General features: G+C 37.1%; 1 protein-coding gene across 2 annotated transcripts; it reads right to left on the bottom strand.

Moving 5' to 3' along the window:
* Positions 1-11552: 11552 nt before the first annotated feature.
* LOC122078479 (kinase-interacting family protein-like) lies at positions 11553-14713 on the bottom strand. Of its 2 annotated transcripts, none has more exons than XM_042644477.1 (3): positions 14441-14713; positions 13431-13536; positions 11553-12717 (listed from the first exon to the last, which is right to left on the bottom strand). In XM_042644477.1, the coding sequence occupies exons 1-3, from the start codon at positions 14534-14536 to the stop codon at positions 11759-11761; spliced, it is 1161 nt and encodes a 386-aa protein (XP_042500411.1). In that variant the 5' UTR covers positions 14537-14713; the 3' UTR covers positions 11553-11758. The 2 variants fall into 2 exon arrangements, with proteins under 2 accessions (XP_042500411.1, XP_042500412.1); XM_042644478.1 differs by having other exon boundaries at positions 13431-13541; positions 14441-14711.
* Between the last annotated feature and the right edge of the window lie 917 nt (positions 14714-15630).

Genomic DNA, 15630 nt, shown 5'->3' with positions numbered 1-15630 from the left:
CTCCTCTTCTTCTCTCTTCTTCTCTCTGAACTCCGATATCGATATTCTGAACGGCTGGAGGTAACTCCTCATCTTCTCTCTTCTTCTCTCTGAACTCCGATAGGGATCTTGTGAACGGCTGGAGGTTAACTCCTCTTCTTCTCCCTTCTTCTCTCTTAACTTTCGTTTCCGAAAAATCAACGTAACGCCTGCTACTAGAGGACGGCGATTTCTTCTTGTCCGTTCTCCTTCTTCTTCTCTTCTTGGAATTGGAACCCTACGGCTGCCTCCTTGAACTTCTCCATCGTCGATCACGTTTGATTTCGGTCGCATCCAGCGATCGTTACCGGTGAATGTTCATCTAAGGTTCAATAACCCCCAGGCGTGGAGGTTCGGCTACAGTAAGACCTAGGTTTTATCAGGGGCATTCTCTCTCTGTCAATTGATTTCTCCATTCTGGTTCCAGGGTTTAAAGAAGTATTGTCTCCTGGGTAAGCATACCAAGAATCTCTAGGAGACCCTATTTTCGCAGGTGCGTTCTCTCTCTCTCTCTCTCAATCGATTTCTCCAATATGGTTTCACGTGAATCTAGTTCTTTAATTTTATTTTCTCTAGTTACATCGCCATTTATAACCCCTTGTTAATCTCTAAATGTTTTGAATTCCATGGATTATACAATAGTTTGAACGGTTCAATATCAGGAAATTTTCTCTTTGGGTAGGTTGTAATTTGGATTTAATGACTTGTCTTCTATTAGGTTTGAATACATTTCCTTATTTCTTTCATGATATTGAAAAGGGTTGAATGTATGACATTACTACATAGGTGTAACTCCTTCAAGATCTAATTTCCTAATAGTGTCCATTTTTTCTAGCTATGAACTTGTTGTTCTTTGCAATTCACTCAATCAATTTTCTGATATGTTTAGAGTCTCACATCCATGCTCGAACTGTCCAACTGGTATTGTCTGGATTTTTAGAGACCATGAAGGTTATATTATGTGTGTTTCCCTCCCCTGGTCCTGTTGGTGTCTATGAGTCAATCTCAACAGATCTGAGGTGCTTATCGAAGGCCTGGAAATTGTATCTTCTTAGGGAAGGTTGGGTATTCTACCATATTCAGAATTTGATTTGTGTTCTCATTCTCATATTCAGATTTCTGCTTTGAAACAATTGATTTCTGGCTTCCCAGTTCAAGTCTCAGTCTGTTTACTCTCAATTCTGATTTGTTTTGTCGAAACTGATACAGTTTACGGCTAACTCCTCAACTTAAATCCCTATTTAATATTCGTTTTGAGTTCTTCATCCTCCTTCGTTTTGAGATCCATACTTCGTACCCCTTCTAAGAAGATAACCTGGGTGGTACCAAGAGACAAATTGTTTTGAGTCATGGGCTCATGGCCAGGAAGAATATGAAAGAAGTAAATCAGTATTTTTCTTACTGACATTTCATGGCTTGCATAGAAACTGTGGTTAGTGGCGCAATAATCATCAGATTGGTGTTACATGTGCAAAGAATCTAGAGATACTAACTGGATATGCCTAAGGGATGAATCAAGACCCTTTGGGTGATGTGCAATTGTGTAATCATAACCATATTTTATATTAGACTTTAGTACTTCCTTGTAGCATTCCTATCCCAATTTTGGGAAGTTGGTTGGTCTGGTGAATATTGAGTTAAAAGGAAAAATTAGGAAGAGAAAAGAAACAAAGGCACTAGAGTGGTACTTAGGGGAAGGGTTTCACCTTGAAAGATTACTGAAATGGAACTTTTCTGAGCATCCCTGAATGACTTAACAGATGTAAACGTAAGGGATAATTAGGTTTCAAGCCAGTGGCCAAGGTCCAAACATTCTTATGACTTAAGACAGTCTCTGGGCTCCTTTATTAACTCTGAAGCTGAGGTTGTAGCGATAGTTGAACCCATCCTTCAAATCCTGTCAGAAAACAGTCCTATAATAAAATTGATCATGAACCGACAGATCTTTTTTTTTTTTTTTTTTGGGGGGGGGGTTGGGGGAGGGGTCACTTGAAGGTTTTGAAAACCTATAAGTCTGGTTTATATGCCAAACAGACCATTGGCATCTTCGTTGACCCATCCATTGCCTGATGGTTTCTATGTTGTGAAAGGTAGACACCTTCAAGGTATTGGAGTTTATAAGAGGTCCATGAGATAAGCAATAGATGAATGAATTTTATTGATAATTGACAAATTGTTCTCAAAAAGAGGTTCTTGATGTCTTTGCCCAGACCAAGTTCTGCTTTGTTTAGTATTCTCTTCTGACCCACCCTGAAAGTCTGTAAATCACCTAATCTGGAAATGCTTCCTGCCTAGTCTATGCATGAAGTTTTAACTCCATGAATCCTTGGTTTAGTTTCTAGTATGTTGGCAAAGTTGCCGGCTATTACAGCAAAGTATCTGGCAAATCTCTTTAATCATTATCCTGTCCCTTGGCAAATAACTTGTTTAAGGTTACAGTTCAGTCATCATTTATTGCTTAGCAATTGTATACTTCATACTAGACTGGATTTTCATGCCACCTAGGTAATATTGGTGATCTGTCTTATGGTTTGGTGTTCCTTTGCTTTCTGCCACTTTCATTTCACAGGTCATTTCCATTTGATATTAGTTTTGGGTCAGTGGGTTATGTTGGGCTTATTGAATTCATGATATTGAGTTGTTCCATAACTAGAATTTTCACTTCATTGCAAACTGATACACATTCTTTTACTGACTAATGGAAATCCTTTGTGTTGAAAGTATTATTTTTCTGCTTTATTTTTCTGTTTGGTCATGACTATTATGTATTGGATACACTCGGTCTAGATTTCATTTTGTGTTTGGCTGTTATGTTTTACCATAAATTTTGGTAGCCTCAAAGGTCTTTATGAGTATCCCAGTATGCTAACTTTTACACTAACTTATAATGTATAGCTATTATGTCTGGAAGTAGCATCCCTGCCATTAAGTGGTCAGAATTTGAGACCACTGTTTTCATTGAAGCAATGAAAGAAGCTGTAATAAATGGTCACAAATCCGGTAATTCGTTTAACAAAACTGGATGGGAGAACATTACAAAGCAATTTCAACAGGCTTTAAATCGTCCAATTGGGAGAGAACAGTTATGCAATAAGATGAACAAGTTGAAACACGAGTATCAACAATTCAAGAGACTGCTTGACACAACTGGATTTGGGTGGAACTCAATGACAAAAGCAGTCACAGTTGATGATGAGTCCGTATGGGATAGGGCAATACAGGTACAATAGATTTCAATAGCTAGTTCAATTATTTAAAAATTAGATTACAATGAATAGTACATCTAAGTGATACAATTACTGCTTATGCAGGCAAATCCAGGTTGGTTGAAGTACAAGAAGTATGGACTAAACAATTGGCCAGAGTTGAGCATGGTATTTGGGGATGCATATGCTAGAGGTAACTTAGGGGTTGATAGTGCTCAAGATTTGGATGGCATCGAAGCTATTAATACAGTTGATATTGAGCAAGTCTCTCACTCCCCCAGTACCCCGATGTATATAAGCATGACTGACCCCTTTCATGAGGATACCCATACTCCAACTCAGACCACCACAAAACGAAGTCTTGATAGGATACCTACGGGACAAAGAAAAAAGAGCGCCAATAAGAGAGATAGCCTCGTGAAGGATTTGTATGGGAAGTATTTATCTATTAAAATTGATAAAGCATCCAGTACTTCTGTTACATCTCCTGTTCGTGGTGGGGTAGGTGCATCTTGTCCTCGAGATTTCAGTGTGAGTGCATGTGAGGCGGTGATATCCTCCATACCGGATATATCAAAGGAGATATATTTGAAGGCCACCAGTCGTATGTGTACTGATCCTAGTTGGAGGGAGTTGTTTGTCTGTGCAGAGCCTGCGAAGAGGACTTGGCTTTTAGATTCGGGACTCTACTTTTGGGTGATGTGTAATTTTACTTTTAGAGATACATTGCATGACTTGGCTTTTATTTCTTTTATGTTTTTTTCCTATTATTGATGTGTGTAATGTTGAACATGTGGTTTGGGTTGAGACGATGTGTCAGCTTGTTATGTTTAACAGATATTTGTTTCCAATTGTGTAGTAATTGTTTATTTATTGCAGTTATGTCAAATGCATTATGTGAAACTTCTAGTGATGAAGAAGATATGATCATTCACATGGGAATGGAATTACTGAGTGAGGCTGTATATATTCGAGAACCATGTCGGGATAGTGTATTTCCAGGTGCTGTCATGATGCATGAGGTATTGAATGGGCATGCCAATAGATGCTATGAAGAGTTTAGGATGGAACGTCATGTCTTACTTAACCTATGTGACTAAGTTAGACATAGGGGGTGGTTGAAAGATACGACCAACATCCGAGTGGATGAACAACTTGGAATGTTCCTATGGATTGTTGGGAAGGGTTCAAGTAATAGGGACACCCAAAATCATTTCAACCACTCAGGAGAAACAGTTAGTCGAACATTCAATGTTGTCTTGATTACAATGCAACGCCTGGCTAAGGAGAAAATCAGACCGCCAGACGTCAATATGATACCGATAGAGATTGCACAGAACCCGAAATACTACCCTATTTTCAAGGTAAATATGTTAATATGATACATGTCTGTAATTAAATATATGAATGTTTATATTCTTATATGTACTGGCCATTTAATTGTCAATATATGTCAGCATTGTATTTGCGCCATAGATGGTACTCACATCCATGCGGTAGTTCCAAGAGAGGATCAAATTCGATATAGGAATCGGAAGGGGATCACAACTCAAAATGTGATGTGTGCATGTTCATTTGACATGCGATTCACATATGTGTATGCAGGATGGGAAGGTAGTGCAAACGATTGTCGAGTACTTGAACAGGCAAAAAGTGATCCTCGATTGAGTTTTCCTCATCCACCTCCAGGTATTAACTTTATACTAATATATTAGATTTTTCATTTGAGTGTATACGTAATAATATATATTAATTTTTGTCTGTAGGAAAGTATTATGTTGTCGACTCTGGGTATGCTAGCCAATCTGGATTTTTGACACCATTTCGGGGTGAAAGATACCATCTACCGGACTATAAAGGGTGTAGAAGATCCCCAAGAAGACATTCATCACTTCGGAATGTTATTGAATGCACATTTGGGGTATTGAAGAACAAATTTAAAATTTTAAGGCTAATGCATCAGTTCCTAGTGGAAACTCAGGCATCAATCGTACTGGCATGTTGTGAGCTACACAACTATATTCGAGAAGAGCATATTGCTGACGCAGAATTCGTGGGGATGAGCGATGATTTAAAAGTTGCAGAAGATGACTTGAATCCGCCACATGAAGATTTCGTTGATCATTATACAATACAATCAAGTCAACGAAATCGGACAAAAGAGATGAATGCCACTAGGCTAAGAATTACAAATGCAATGGCTAGATAGCAAAGGATGCCAGAACTAGTTGAAAACTAAAACCGATAACTATTTTGCCAAAACTGAAAACCTAAATTGATGTTTCAACCCATGTAGTACTTGTTTTATGGTACATTTATATATGTGGTACAAGTTGATATATTATTATAAATGTCATATATTTGGATGCTATATTAACTTTTTTGATAAATAAATTTCTATTACAGATGACTTCTTCTATGCCCCCACTCATGATAGCAACTTGTGAAATTTGTGGGAAGAGTCGTGATAAATATACAACCAAGTCGGGTAAAAATATTGGAAGAGAATTTTTCAAGTGTGAAGATTCATGTAATTTTTTCATGTGGGTGGACCAACTACATCTATGTAGATGTGGTAAAGGTCAATGCAAAGTACGAACTGCGATGAAAGGTCCAAACAAGGGACAGTATTTCTATGTTGCCCAAATTCAACTGGGGTAATTTATTTATACTATTGACCTATACCTATCGATAATTTATGATTTTTGTTTAATTCGATGTTAAATTTCAACGACTCTAATCACATCTATTATTTGATATAGGCTGATAACCGTGGATGTGGTATGTTTGTATGGTTGAAATATGAAACACATATCTTTACCATACAATATACATTATGTTCAGAAAGCTCAAGCTCAACATCAACATCATCCATACCACTTTCCGTTTCAAACGAGTACATGAAAGGATATCTGGAAGGGACACTTAAAGGATTAGAGGACCAAACAAATAAGATGAAAGACATCCTCCATGCATTCAAGTCTTTAGACTTGGAAAAAAAGTGAAAATTTGGGGAATTATGTAATAGTTAACTTGCACAAGGCATTGTTAATACTGTATTTTATTCATCCTTTGGAAACCATGTTTTTTTTCATTGGTGTGTAATATTTTATTGTCCCAAAAAAATTTATATGCTTATTGTAATATCCCGCTTCTTAAACCCGGTCTGATTTCGCGATAGAAAAAAAAAAAAAAAAAAAAAAACCGTTCCTGAATCAAGCATTGCCAAACGGCAGAAATGTTGTTTCTTGGTTCTGAAACTGTTCTAGAAACAGATTCACCAAACAGCCTTAAATCGTTTAAAAACGACGTTTTGACACAGAAACTGAAATTTCCGTTTCTGACACGAAACGGAGTTTCTGGAACATAAACGATACCAAACGGAGCCTTAGTGTTTTCTATGAGGAATTACAATTTCCACGCATGTATGAGAATCAATGAGAACTCATGAGAAAGCATCCACATAAATGTGATGAATGGGTAGGTGGGTTGGTCTTCCCCCAAATGTGTCTGAGTGGGGGCAACACTCTTTGTAGAAAGCTTTTTCCCAAATAAATGAGAAGATATTTTTTGTTCGAGAACATGACTCCCGCACTTGTGGGAGACATGATGACCATCTCGAATTCAATTAAATTCATAGGAGGGAGGGAGGGAGGTCGTTTTACAGGGGTGAAGGGAGAGAGACACAAGAGTTCTGGCGTAGGAACCATACTTCTAAACAAAAAACATCTCTCCCGAATATAGTGGAAGATAGTTGATGTGATATTACCTTCCTTCATAGGGAGAAGATGAGGAAGGTTGCCTGCAACAACGAAAAGAAAGGTTCTAAAATAGGAAATCATGATCATGAACTATTATTTGGCTTTTGGTCAATACACAGGTTTACTACGCTAGCTTTTTGGTTCAGTGCCATCTTCCAAAATAGGGCTTTGGTTAGGATCTATTATGACTTTATCCATGGATTTTGGGTCCATTCCTCCATCATGAGCCTTTTTGAAAATGAAACACGAGGATTTGCAACAAAAGATAATGAGAAAAAAAAAATGATTATTGTTAGATAGGTTTGTTATTTTTCTAAGGGTAATAGATCCTTGTTTAACGTGTGAATTCCACATCAATAAAGAAGTGGGGTGGGGTGGTAATTTCATCTTTCCTCTCTCTATGCGCAAGGCACAGGGGCAGCTTTGTTTTGTCATTTTTTTCTTTCTGTAAATGTTACTAGATGTCTATTCTATCACACATAGCTGATATGTCCACTCCGACCATGAGAATTAGGGCTTAGTTCTTATTGGGTTTTTAAGCCCAACCCTTAGACATTCAAAATTTTGCTCATCCAAGCTCCCCCCCACGCCGCCCCCTGCCCCTGCCCCTGCCCATGCCCCTCCTTCTCATAACTTTAACCTTTTCCACCATGGCCTGTAGTATTTTGCTACTAGAAAAAATGATTTGGTAGTTTGAAAATTGGATGAATGATGGCTCTCCTTATATTAACCACTTGTCAAATTTGTTTTTTATATTAATCATATGATTTATCATATATAAAGCTTTCTCCTTCAATTTTAGAGGTTCATAAAAGGTTTTTATTTTTTATTTTTTATTTTTTTATTTTTATATAGGAAAAGACTGGATATGCTAGTGTCTATCTCTTTCCACCATGCACCCTCCACCTTGGAAAAGTCCCTGGGCTTTTCATCCCAACCCCCCGCCCCCCCCCCAAAAAATTGGATGAGTCATTAACTCCAAAAAAACCAATGGCATGCCCTTTTGAAATTGTTATTGACAAGTAGCAACATCAAATTGAGATAAAAACCAAATGGCATGCCCTTTTGAAATCGATATTGACAAATAGCAACATCAAATTAAGATTATGATTAAATAATGACATGGACATATATTCACCAAATACATCTTAGAAATTGAGGAAACATAATATTCAGTCCACCTATGACAAGCAATGACTTCCGATCAGATCATCATACGAGAATCACGTATGATGTTTGATCCAAATTTGTATTATACTTAAAATAAAAATCAATTAAGAAAAAAAAAGATTAAATAAAATCCAAATATGAATCAAACACCATACGAGAATGATTATTGTACGAAAACCTGATCCATACTCAGAAGCAATTTATTCGCTAGGGACAATCTTTAGCGTGGCCCGTAATTATCCTCTATGGTAGACGAAATGCGTATTTTATGTGATGCACAGCTCTCATGACTATTATCTTTAAAGATAACAAACACAATGGCCATTATCATTATCATCACCATTATCACATGGCAACCATTGCACCACCAGCTCCACTAGTTTCCTATATTCACATCATAATCTCCATCTCTGTCATAATTGTCATTACCATACCCACCATTACCACAACATCATCATCTTCAACCACAACATTATTATATTGGTTTTACTATGTCTGTTTCTTTCTAATGATGATTATGGTTCTTGCATTACTACTACTACTACTATTATTCTGCCAAATCAAATAATACTATTATTATTGTTATTATTATTATTATTATTATTATTATTATTATTATTATTATTATTAGAGATAGGGATAAATATGCCGTTGGTGTACAATAAGTTAGCAGACAATCCCAATGAAGGCACATGATGGAGTATCATTCAGGTAGGATATAGAAATCATTTAGAAAAAGAGAAGATAGAGATAGACATAGTGGGTACTAATTAACGGTATACTGACGGCATATCCAACATTTTCCCTTATTATTATTATTATTATTATTATTATTATTATTATTATTATTATTATTATTTTATGAGATATGTATTCCTATTAATTGGGACTACCAAATTTAAAGGTCAAAATTAGGTAAATGAAATAAGAAACCCTATATATTATGCTTGAGTGAGTGTTGACTCCTGAATTTACAAGCATAAGACCATCCAAGGCTAAACCAAATCATTGATATCTATTAAAGCTTCTAGCTTCTATGCATCCATTTCCAAGACCCCTTGCAATCTTTGTTGTAGTCCTCTTGCTTGCGTTTCCTAAAATTATTTCGAAACACTAAAATCCACATGGCTATGTTTGGTTGCAAAGGAAACTAAAGGGAAGGGAAGTGAAATTTTTATACTTAAAAAAAAAAAATGTATGTAATCATTATCCATGTGACTTTAACATTAACTTCAAATCATTCCATATTTAGTTATAAAATTTCACTTTACTTTGCATCCAAAATTCTTTGCTATAATGTATAAAATAAAAATGAAATGTAAAATATATCATTACTAAATATGGTTAAAAATAATAATTTATACAATTATATGGGGTAATGATTATAAACATTTATTTTTAAAATATGAAAATTTCACTTCACTTCCCTTTAAATTCCCATTGCAACCAAACTGAACCTATATGCAGCATAAAATTGTGGCCATATAATATACCAGAAACCACACAACATCCCATTCGATGGATCAAAACAGTCATTGCAAATTAATGTTGGAAAATATAGGCTTAGATACCCTTCAAGGGATAAATAGGGAAGGGTCTGTGGAAGAATAATAGGTTCTCAATGATCTAAAGACTAATATTAGTTATAACAAATGGTTCCGAAGAGGTAATCAGAAAATTGGCCAGTTTGCTATTTATTTATTTTTTGGAGGGAAGACTAAAAAGGAACCCTTAACCTGTCCAGTTTTACAGTTCAGTCCCTAGAATTATATGTCTATCACATTTATTAATGGCCTTATCAGTCCTAGAAGATAGGAAAAGAAAGACGACCTAAGCCACATTTGGTGTGAAAATAAAGTGCATTAGATTACTACCATTATTTATAAATTAGTGAATAAACCTTAGATTGTAGAGGATGTGGTTGCACAGAAACCGAAACAACAAAATCATTAAGAGAAGGAAGTCATGCATCTTTCCATATAAAAACCATTTGGTCATCCCTAATTTTCCAACAGGCTAATTTCCTCAGAGGACAAAGAATGTTTTTCATTAAAAAACAAAAAAAAAGTTATTTTATACAATTCCCTTGGTCTAAACTGGGAATAAATTAAGCAAAGTGATGACTAATCAAACTTTCTTTGCACTATTTTAGGACATGGTTTAAAATGATTAAACACACTAGCATGCAAAGTTTGGGACCAATCTGAGAAGATTTGGAGGTTGTACCTCTCTAGGGGTATGTTGATAATTTTACCTAGCAAAACCCTAAATTGTTCCAAAACTGAGATTTTCAATAAGATTCCAAGAGGCTTGATCCTTGCATCATTGTCGCAACCATCTAGATGTGACAAATTTGGTATTTACAGCTACATCATAGGATGTCAAATGACATTTTGAATTATGATCTGTTGAGCTATGTATGGATCACTTTGAAAGTTTTATCAGAATATAGGAGCACCTTGCACGCAAACCTAAGATATCCATTTATGGGTTGGAACAAAATTATAGATGTTAGTACTTAAAGTTTGATCAATCGATTATTTCCTTTGGTTTTTGTAGAAAATTGAATAGATCAATGTATATATATTAAGATCTAGAGAAGATGTTTCATTATCCTAATGATCTTCTCTATATACATGTAGATGACATTCTCTTAACAAGCATTGATCCTGGGATAGATCGAATAAGACTAAAATTTCTACTAAAGGTGTTATATCAATAAAATTTTAGATTGATTCAAATGGCGGATTCTAATCCAAATATGGTACATACAATTAAAGTCAACAAACTCTATCTTAAACATGGCGAATGAGTTGGAGTAGTAAGAAATACTAAGTACCGAAATGCATCTATTGTGTGCAACTTTATATATGCTCGGGTTTGTATTAAACCTAAAATTGCCTATGCAGTGGGAGCATCAGATTCCAAATGAATCCAAAAATGCCACATTGGACAACAATGAATAAGATAAAAAAGATCCTAATAGGGGACCAACGATCACACGATTGGTGTGATGATCATTTGGAATTGGTCAACTACTAGAATTTAGATTACGATGTAGAGATGCATGGAAATCTACATTGGGATATATCTTATGCTAAGTTGCTAACTACCGGAGCAGTATCTTGGATAAGTATTAAACGACCTAGGATGACATCTTCAACTATGGAAGCAAAAGTGGCAGTATGATATGAGATTATTAATTATGCATTTTGGTTAAGGCAATTGATCATGGATCTTAAGTTTTAGACACTTTATAGAAGGATCTATTTGGGTAATCTACAACAATACTGCGGCAGTGAGGTAAAGGAAAACATTTGGGATCGTCGAGTAACAATTGATCATATTAAAATTATTGCACTATGTAGTTCATGATACTTTAATCACATTTAAGACATTTTGCAATCTAACATTTATGATACTTGATATAAATCTTGGCTCAACTCGATCCAAGTTGGATCCCAAAACACACAATTTACTAATTTTATACAAAAGAAAATAATGAATCACGTTCATCATTGTTTGAAATTTTAATTCAGCTGACCCATTAAGGTGGGATAAGATTTTAATTGTTGTAGAATAATGAGTCAACTAGACAATGGTTTATGTGAATTGAGAGCCACAAATGAATGAATCAAGCTTCCTGACTCGCTCCAACACCCTCGAGCTTGAAACCCTCCTCCAAGTCATCCAGCCTTCTCGTCCCTTCCCAACATTCACTGCTGCTCCCTCCTTAAGCTTCTCATTCTCCAACTTAAGCTTCTCTACCTGAAAACAAACCTCTAAAGCCATCATCTCCTTCTTGTTATTCCTCTTCCTCTCTTCTTCTTCTCTTTTCACCAACATTTCATGATACTCCTTATTCCTCTTCTCCAACCCATATATCTGATTCTGAAGATCTTCAATTTTACTGTTCAACAAACAAACCCTATGATCCTCTCTCAGTTTCAGAATACACCTCGCTAATTCACTAGCCCTCGTCTTCATTACCGCAGCTTCTGAGATTAACCCGTTCTTCTCCTCTGTCAAGGTCGTGACTCTGTAACCCAATCTCGCATTCTCGTTAAGGAGAATTAATCGCTCCGATTCGAGCACCTCAAGTAAGCTTTTCTGTAATTCGATCTTTCTCGATGATTCAGTGTTGGAGCGTTCAAGGATTCCTAATTCGTGAACGAGGAATTCATTGTCGGTGGTCTTGGCTACAAGATCGGCGACAAGGGAGTTGTGATTGGATGCTGTGGCGGTGGAAATGGGGTTCTGAGGTGGTGGGGGTTGGTAAGAGAGGGAGCTCTCGGCGTCGGAGTCGAGGTGGGTTTCGTCACCGGCGGTGACGTCGGAGTCTTCTTCGGTGTCGGAATTGACTGCTAAGATTTGGCCATGACCTTTTGTTAGGTTTTGGCAGTGACGGTCGGCTAAGGTGAGGTAGCCATTATAGAGCTCTTGAAGGAGTGAGAGCAGCTGGGGTCGTTTCTGGTAATAGTTCTCTGCGCGTTCGGCGAAGCTGTGTGAATCCTCTTCTTCAGTAAGGCTTAGAGACAGAGCCTTCATCTTCCCTTCGAGATCTGGCCACGTGGAATTTTCAACAATGTCAAATTACCAAAATAGCCTTCCAAGAGAAAAAATAAAGCCCAAAATCCCTTGACACAAACCCGATTTATGTTCCTTCTGGACCGGGTCAGATAAACTAACCGGCTTGATTAAAGTCATCACAGTAATAAACTACTACCACATGACCAGATTTAGAAATGGTTGGACAGATGGAGCTGGGTCCCACAAAAGATTACTCCTTCTAGAAATTCCAATAAACTATCCTTTCAATTATTTACCCAAGAACAAACACGATAACCGCATTCAGAAAGCACGCGGATCCCACACCACCTAAAAGGACACCAAGTAAATCAAAAAGCGATCGAACCGGTTCAAATTACCTAATCAAACGTCCACATCATAGGTGGACCTGCCATGTGGTGTCTGTCCATAGACACTATAAAAGCACACTACCGTTATGGTGAACGCAAGACACAGCTATGGATTTGAATTTCAAATAATAAACTAAGAAAACAGTAAAAAGCAGGAAAGCTTTAAAATGACACCAAATTGACGAACGGATATCCTCAGCTTTATTTGTTTCAATTTACTAAAATGCTCTTTAATATCCTCACCTTTATTTGTTTCAATTTACTAAAAATGCTCTGTATCGGAGAGACAGAGCTTATTAGTAGTTAAAAAAAGCGGGAATTTCGGTTATTTCAAACGTCTGAGAGGTGGTCCGTACCTGCCAAGGTGGCGAGAAGCCATGAGGGCCTACCAGAGTAGCTTCGACACGACGGAAGAGAAGAACCTTCTGTTGCCATCTCTTTCGACAGAGTATCCGTACTACACTGCACTGTCTCCAAAAAAAAAAAATTTGTACAGAACAAAATCAATACAAGAAACCCGAAGAAATAAAGCATTAGAAAAGGCATCGTTCACAGTACAATTAAAGCAGATTAGCAGAATAAGCCAAATCCGATAGGGGAGAAGAAGAGAAGACCGAGAGCGCGGATTACGAAGAGAAAAGAATCTCATCTGATCATCACGGCATTAAACCAACGAATAGCTCCAACAGTCCAACTTCTGAGACGACGATGACGATTCTCCAAAAAGGCCAAAACCCGGTTCCTCCCTAACAATCAGTGAGAACCACAGAAATTTTTCCAGATAGACTGAAAACTGCCTATTAGAACAGAGGAATTTCTCGATTTCTTGTTGTTTAAGCTCAAACATTGAAGCCCAACCTACAAAACTTGAGGGCATTACTGTCGGTTAAATCAATTTCAGTCGAGATATTTCCTGGGGTTCTCGACTTCTCTGTGGAAGAGAAAAGGGAAAAATTTCCGGTTGGAACAGAAAGCCTATGAACAAAGATTTTATTCCATGGACTTGCCAGGTTCTGCAATCCCTCCATCTGAGCAATTTTCGATGGACAAGAATGCCCAATCACAGACAATTTATTTCCATTGTTTATCCTCTACGCCGGAAGTTTCAGTCACGTTAACAATCTGTCATTTAGCCATGACGAAATTACAAGAAAATCCCCCCGGCGGCCCAATTCGAGCTAAAAGAGAACAAAGAAGACATAAAGGCTACTTTGGTAAATAAAAAACCAAAAGGCTCCTTCTTTTCATTCTTTAAGAAAATTCAAAAACAAAGCAGCACTGTAGAAGAGGTTTTCAAATTCACTTGACCGTTTTAATTCAAGAACAGAGAAGAAGTAGAAGAAGAAGAAGAGAGAGAGAAACTTACCTTCCATGGGAATTGAACAATGGTGGAGAGCGATAAAAGAGATATAATGGATGTCGGAGCTTGTGTTTCGTCACTTCCGCCGGCGACGATACTCATAAATTATAAAGAAAACCTTGCCCCGAAAACGAAGAAAACGGCGATCGGAGAAGTTGAAGCGATGTATATGCTAGGGAGCTTTAAGTGTTCGTAATATGAAGAGATACTCAAGATGTTCTTTTATGGTAAAGAGGGTTGTTCATGAGAAGCTTCAGCCACAAGATCTGGAGTTTTTGAGATTGGCTTATCATAACGGAACACCTGTCCTCTACGATATTTGTATTCTGAATTTGAAAAATGAATACTTACATGGTTACCAACTTTTGAATTTCTTTTTATAAAATTAATCAACTTTAGTTTAAATTTCAATTAACAAAAATACGCAGAATCAGGTTTAAGTTTACAGAAGTACCCAAAACAGTATTCCTCCTTCAATAATGCATTTTTATGACCTTTTTACCCCTCCACCTTCCTTTCTCCAATCATGTCCACCCTTACAATCCTCTAGCCCCATAGCACCCATATTTGTAGATCGTCTCTGTCGTCTATCGTTGACTTGAACCTACAAATCTCACTACCTAAACCCCTTGCAAAAACCTCCAATTGCAACATCTCCACTTCACAGTTCCTCCATACCTTAACCCCGCAAAAATGTCCCCTTTTTCTAATTTCCTTCACTGGGTCAACATTTAGATGCAAGAAACAAAAACCCTCGCGAGTAGAGAGTAAGAAAGGGCCAGTCGATAGTCATCCTCACCTCAGCCCTCAGTTCGTCATAATCATTAATTGTCTAAGTCGTGTCTACTAATTGATATAGAAGTGTTGTTGATTGATTCCTTGAGCCAGGGGATTTCGTTATTTCATATTCTAGAAGGAAAGACAATGAGTGGATCAAGCCAACCTCATCCATGGAATCGAGCTCTGCCAGCTCCACAGAACTCAAGTGATGTTATGCAACAATCTAAAGCCTTCCAAAAACTATATTTCTACATCATCGTCTCCATTGTGAAGGATGGAAAAATCAAAAAAGAAAAAGAGAAGGAGTAGCAACAGAGGACAACGATAGACAGAGAAGGAGACAAAAACCCTCAATAGAAACCCACGATGCAGTTTGATCTTTAAGGTGAATGAGCTTCTTTTGGATTGCTACGATT

This window comes from Macadamia integrifolia, chromosome 5, assembly GCF_013358625.1.
Source record: "Macadamia integrifolia cultivar HAES 741 chromosome 5, SCU_Mint_v3, whole genome shotgun sequence".
Taxonomy (NCBI): domain Eukaryota; kingdom Viridiplantae; phylum Streptophyta; class Magnoliopsida; order Proteales; family Proteaceae; genus Macadamia; species Macadamia integrifolia.
This window is presented reverse-complemented; position numbering and strand designations above follow the sequence as displayed.

Coding starts and splice junctions, on each gene's coding strand:
- LOC122078479 (XM_042644477.1), bottom strand. CDS start 14,536: ATGAGTATCGTCGCCGGCGGAAGTGACGAAACACAAGCTCCGACATCC. Junction 13,537..14,440: donor TTGTTCAATTCCCATGGAAG/GTAAGTTTCTCT, acceptor GAGACAGTGCAG/TGTAGTACGGATACTCTGTC. Junction 12,718..13,430: donor GCTTCTCGCCACCTTGGCAG/GTACGGACCACC, acceptor CCACGTGGCCAG/ATCTCGAAGGGAAGATGAAG.